Source organism: Callospermophilus lateralis, chromosome 13 (assembly GCF_048772815.1).
Source record: "Callospermophilus lateralis isolate mCalLat2 chromosome 13, mCalLat2.hap1, whole genome shotgun sequence".
NCBI lineage: Eukaryota > Metazoa > Chordata > Mammalia > Rodentia > Sciuridae > Callospermophilus > Callospermophilus lateralis.
In genome coordinates, this window is record NC_135317.1 from 58,273,276 (window position 1) to 58,279,275 (window position 6,000).

Below are 6,000 nucleotides of genomic sequence, written 5' to 3' on the forward strand. Positions count from 1 at the left end.
CTACCACTTACTGCAAATCAGGCCTCATTTTGGATTGCTTCATGTTTGAGTTATGCCTTTCATAAAAATGTTTTTTCGGTTTTCCTGAAGTTTATGACTACCTTTCCTTTTTCCCTTTGACAGAAGAAACATATGCCTTGTGTATCATAGCCCTAATATTTTCCTAATCCTTCCTCACTTTAATTATTGTTTGGCATCTTCCTATTATTTTTTGAAACCTACTAACCTTCTGATCTCTTTGGGCAGTTTGCTTCACCTTGGGATCTTAATGATTTTGCATAGCTTTTTTTTATCTTTATTGGCTTGTGGGTTTTGCTTTCTTTCTGTTTCTTGTTGTGATCTTGATTTCTCGCAGTGTCCCAATAATAGTCTATTATATGGACTATTACCATCTTATGTCATCCTCAGAGAACCTCTTTCCTGGAGCCTACCATCCTTCCACTGTAATGAAAACTCACTGCCCTCTAGGTTAATTTCATCTTGGGGTTGCTTTTTATGGCTGCCAGAAGTAGGGTTGAGAGGAGGCAAACCTGCTTGGTCCATGCATCCTCAGGCCTACTTCACTTATATATAAAAGAAAGGCATTGGACCAGATGATCTCTAACGCCTGTTCCAGGAGTATAATTCTGTCAATGTGTATTCATTTATAGCAAGCTGTTTCAAGGAGAAATTTAAAATAGTTGCTGCTCTCGAGGAATTTACAATCTATGTAGCTAGGCAAAGAATGAACTCTCAGAACAGTAACACAAGGTCATCAATACAAAAGATGCCACAAGGTAGGCATGATTAATCAGATGTTTGAGTCTCAGGCCTAAAGGAAAGAGACATACAAGCTGAGCCAGCCTATGGTGCTCTTACTAGAGAAACAAGACTTTAATGGTGTAAACGAGTAAGCAGTGTATTAGGGATAGATTAAATGTTTGTGTAATATTGAACAGTAGATTAATGGCCAGCATCAGTGTGATGGAGTGGTTAATGGTCAGTCCTCCTTCCCACTTTCCCTGTCCCTATCTGAGTCATCAACATTTTTGTCTTTCCAAATCACAATAGATAAAATTTTTAAATATGGAAGCACAGTTATAATCCTTCACTGACAAATTCTATGACCATTTTGGGGTATAGCAATTAATTTTCATTACATGCATGAAAAATGGCATATATACATCTACACCTTCTATTGGACATGAAGATACTGGTAATGATCTTAATCAGCAGAATTTCAATAAACAGGGCTGGGGATCACTCTCTCACATAGTCCATTTTAAGAAATTGTCATGTTCTAATGAGGAGTCAGATGATCATAAATTACCTCTCCTTCCCATGCACTTCTCAGGAGAGGAAACATCTCTTATGGTATGAACATTATCCTGATAGGCACTGTTGCTTGGATAGAGAAGAATCTGGGGAATTTTAAGGATGGGGCTTCTCCAAGGTCCTGAAGACTAGGTAGACCTGAGACATCTACATCAGAGAAAAAAAAAAAAAAGCTTATTCTCTCATCCAGTTGGCAAACAAGGAGAGGACTTTTAAGGAAGGAAGTTTCTAGAAAAAATGAAGGAATCTTTGGGTCAGTGGTCTACATAGTTCCCAGGGAGTGGGACTATAGTGAGGATGGCAAGTGTTTGGGGTCACAAGATAGATTTCCTCAGAAGGTTCTAACCCACCACTACTTCTGGAAGGTGCTCTCTCCAAACCTCAGGAACAATTAATTGCTGCTAAAATACTCTGTCCCCTGCCCCCATAGCACTCAGCAAAGTTTTATCAATTTTCCTTAACAGTCCAGGACATCTTAACTGATTCATTCATTCTTATATACCCATTGCCTGGCATTTGGTGGATGTCTGTGTTGACCCAATGAATGAGTGAACACATTGAAAGGAGCAGCATTTCATCAAAGAGCAGAAACAGCATGGATGTTCAGTTGTCACTGGATATTCCAATAAGGCAAGAGGACTTGGAGAAGATCTGGGCTAAGGAGAGAATAGCAAGAGCTGGGGCCAATTCAAACCATTCCTAGGCAGAGGTAGTCGGGGTGAGGGGGGCAGGAGAGGGGGGCAAAACAAAACAAAACAAAACACCAACTACCTGCAAGATTTGCATGATCTGTTGAGGTCTCTCCACTATAGGTGGAAAGTTGAGCAGAAAGAACAGAAGTGATTAGAAGCAATGCAGCCACTGCTACAGCAACCCCCACCTGCAGATGGGATCAGGGCTCAGCTCTGCAGAAGAGCAAAAATAGCAGGATAGACCCACCATCTCTGGTCATGTTCCTACGCACCTGACCCTGGGCTTTAGATAATCACACTTCATCCTCCCAACAATCTGGAGAAACAGGTGTCCCTGACTTACAGATAAGAAACACTACCAAGGGTCAGGGAGCTCACAATCTTTGTGGACAGGAGATAGGACCTGTGCACCTAAGAAACTATACTGTAGCAAAATGGGGGCAGGAAGAATGCCTGGGTTAAGTCACTGAAAATTCAGAAGTCTTTACCATGTCTCACCTGTTTCATTACTTTTGCAATTTGCTTATTTCCCCTTTATTTTCTCCTGGCTTCTTAGAAAGTTGTGTGTGTACACGCATGCGCATGTGTGTGTTTAATTAAAATCCCATGGGATTCTGATCTAACAAAGCCAGCTGTGAAGGAACTGAAGCTGGATGCTGGAAGTACGTGTCAGGGTTGAGTTGAATGGATCCTGTCATTGAAGCTAGACTAAGGGTAGAAAAGGTACCCAGCCAATGAGACCCAGGTGGGCATGCAAGGTGCATGGATGGGCAGCTGCTATCTCCTGTGGCAGGTCTCCCACAGGGGTGGTTCCCTGGGCAACAGGAACTTTTGCAACCACTCCCATCTGGCACCAATGCATTTGTTTCCTCAAAAGCCTATAGGGTGGCATTTACTTCACCACTTTAAAAAAAAAAAAAAGTAGAAACCAGATGCTTATGATCTTTACATTCTCCAGAGAGATGACAGGAGGTCTCTTTTTACTCCAGCAGGTAGAAATTTTTGACACAACTAAATTAGCATCAGCTTGCCTCCTGACAGTCTCTAAAGTACAAGAAGGACTGGTCTGATGACACTGAATGGGTCAAGGGGACAGAGTCAGGTTGCTGAAGGCATGTCTAAAGAGGGAAGCCCAACTAAAGACTACTCAACTTTCTGCTCAAGCAGATAGAGCCCCTGACCAACACAGCCCCCTGGGGCACATATACAAATATGTGACAGGGGGAAAGTGAACAGGTCCTCTGTGGGTGGGCATGTCCTTGGTGACCACTGCCGTGAGGTCCCTTCAAGCTGGCTAAGAGCAAGGCCATGAGAAAGACCAAAGTAAAAAAAAAAAACACAAAACCACTTGGAGCTGACCTCTGCTCTTGGGAACTCCGACCCATGTGCTGGCAATTGGCTAGCCGGCAGGGGCAGGCTTTCTCCTGAGGTGAAAGCCAGAGGTGTCAGCCTCTCCCCCCCACCCCCAGCACCAGTGAGAGGGGTCACATCTCTGCACACAAGATCAGTGGCTAGTGGTCAAGTTGGAGGTGGGGGAGGAGGTAGAGGCAGAGATTTGGGATTGAGGGAGGGAGGGTCAGGAAAAAGGCTCACTCTCTACCTCTACTCATCCTGCATCACTACCTCTGTGATGGACCTCTGTTTTTAATATCTAGAATATCAATGCCACCAGGGCCCCTCCAGGCAGCCTGAATCCAACACAAACTCACATGGGCACGCTCTCGGCTTGCTGTGGATCACCTTTGGCCAGCCAGATGCAGTCCAAACCCACATGCATCCAAACTAATAAAACCGCCCACCATCCTCTTGGCGCCCTGCGGGGGTGCTGGTACTCGGGAAGGAGGTGGAAGAGACTGGTTAAAGAGCTCTCTCTCCGCGAACGCAGAGGGGGTTGCAGAGTGTCCCCTATACTCTGCTTGCCTCCACTTCCCCTAGATCCACCAACTCCTCAAAAGCCACCAAGTTGGCTCCAGAGCCCCTCTTGCTCTGGCACCACTCTCCTGGAAGGAACGGGCTTGCATAATATTTAGAATATCGATGACACCAAGGCCCCACCAGGCAGCCAGACGGATTGCTAAATGGGTGCGCACAACGGAAAGGAGGGACAGAATTCCCGACGCCTGGACAGGCGCCTAGCCAGGAGCCCTGGGAGCCGTCGGGGCCACCGCCCGCGATCTCCAACGTTCCTCACAAAGTTTCTAGCTCTTCCAAGCCCCGTCACCTCGCCTGTGAATTGGAGACCTGGGAGTGACACCTCTCCTGCGGAGTGCCCATTCCACACTCTTTTGCCACCTGCTAGCGGACAGTGGGAGCACCGACTGGCGAGCGCGGGCGCAGCACTTGCAGTCGGTGGGCGCCGCAGGAGGGTCTCCAGATGCGCCCAACCCCTTTCCTACCCGCCCTCCTGAGGCTGGCCCCGGATCTCAGGGGTCACAGCTACCAAGTCTTACCCAGTCCTGGCACGAAAGTGTTGAGGAACAGGCAGATGACGGCCACGGGGAAGGGCATGTAGGGGATGGCGGCGCGCAGAGGGCCCTTCTTCTCGCGGACCTGAACCACCACCCCGCTCGACGAGGACGCCCCCCGGGGGTCTGCCGCTGCCACCGCCGCCGCCGCTGCTGCCGTCTCGGCGTCTTTATGCGAGGACTCCATGGCCAGGCACGCTTTCCGGGAGCCTGGCTACCGATGCCCGGGATGCCACCCAGCGCACAGGAACAGGCGACCGCCGGCTTCGGGCTCCGTGTGCAGCGCGACTCCCGGAGAATTCCGCCTCCCGCGTCCCCACTCGCCTGGCCCTCTGCAGCTCGCTCCGCCGCGCTCCACACCCCCGGCGGAGGGCGGGGAGGGCAGCGTGACACTCTGTGACAGCGCTCCGACGCCCCTCCCTGCTGGGTCCCAACCCCGCCCCCCTTTTAACCCCTCTCCCCCCCAAACACATCACTCAAAAGGAATGAAAAATCAGGGCGAAGGGAAGAAAGTAGAAGAGGAACGCAAAGACAGCTGGCTGTCCACGTGGGATGAACACACCTCGCCCTCCCCGGACAGGTGAACCCCAAATCTCGCCCAAGGAACAGCACGAACTAGGCGTGCATACTAAGCTGACACCGTTGGCAAAGAGTCAAGGTTGAGTCCCGTCCTCTGAGGGATGCATTTAACGCTAGGGCGAAGGGAGCACGGGATACGAAGCTCCTGGTACCTAGTAACCCTCCGATTCGTTCTGACTTAAATGTATTTCAAGTCACGGAGAAAAAGCAATCCAGGGTTCCATGATAGAGCTTCCAGCAGAAGATACAGCTTTTCAAACACCAAGCCAGGTGTGTAGATCAGGAGACACTGATCTACACACCCACACCCACCACCACCTCCACCATCTCCAACATCACCACCACACACTCTGGTCCACGCACTGACTCGGAAAGCGAAAAGAAATGCGCCTGCTGCAGAGGCGAGGTGCGGGTGTTGGGAAGCATCCCCTGGACTGTGCTGGCGGGGGTGGGCGAGGTGGGAGGCGGGTCACCACAGTCTTTTGTGAACTCGACGTAGTGAGGACACAGCGCCGTCTGGTGTTGACAATTCGGCAGTTGAGATAAGCAAGATTTGGCGGTGTCCCAGACGGCAGCAGGAGACCCCCTAAGGAATTTAACTTTCTCAATAATACCTCTTCACTTCTGCATCTGGAAAGAGTAAATGGATGAAAGTAACCTCTTACATGAGGGAGATTCAAGGCTTCGGAATTATCCAGATATTCAGCAAATTGTCTAAATAATTGGAAGGAGACAAATCTACTTCCTTCCCTGTAATCCTCTCTCTTTTTTTTTTCCCCAAGAATAATAGTGATTTATGCTAAATCGGTCCAGGGACTCAGAAGATGCTAAAAGCACTTGGATTATTTTATAAGTATCTGATAAATCATTTTAAAAGCAAATGGCCAGGGGTTAGTGGTGATATTAACACACACCTAACTAGTTTAGGCCTGGCAGTAAAAAATGTTTTA

The 6,000-nt window shown here is 48.6% G+C and overlaps 1 protein-coding gene across 2 annotated transcripts in view; it reads right to left on the reverse strand.

The window, feature by feature from the left end:
- The window catches only part of Stum (stum, mechanosensory transduction mediator homolog), a 63,026-nt gene extending 58,306 nt beyond the window's left edge, over window positions 1-4,720 (reverse strand). For both annotated transcript variants that reach the window (XM_076832215.1, XM_076832216.1), the window contains exon 1: window positions 4,457-4,720. In XM_076832215.1, coding sequence (XP_076688330.1) covers window positions 4,457-4,658 — 202 coding nt within the window. In that variant the 5' untranslated portion in view covers window positions 4,659-4,720. The remainder of the gene's footprint in view (window positions 1-4,456) is intronic.
- Between the last annotated feature and the right edge of the window lie 1,280 nt (window positions 4,721-6,000).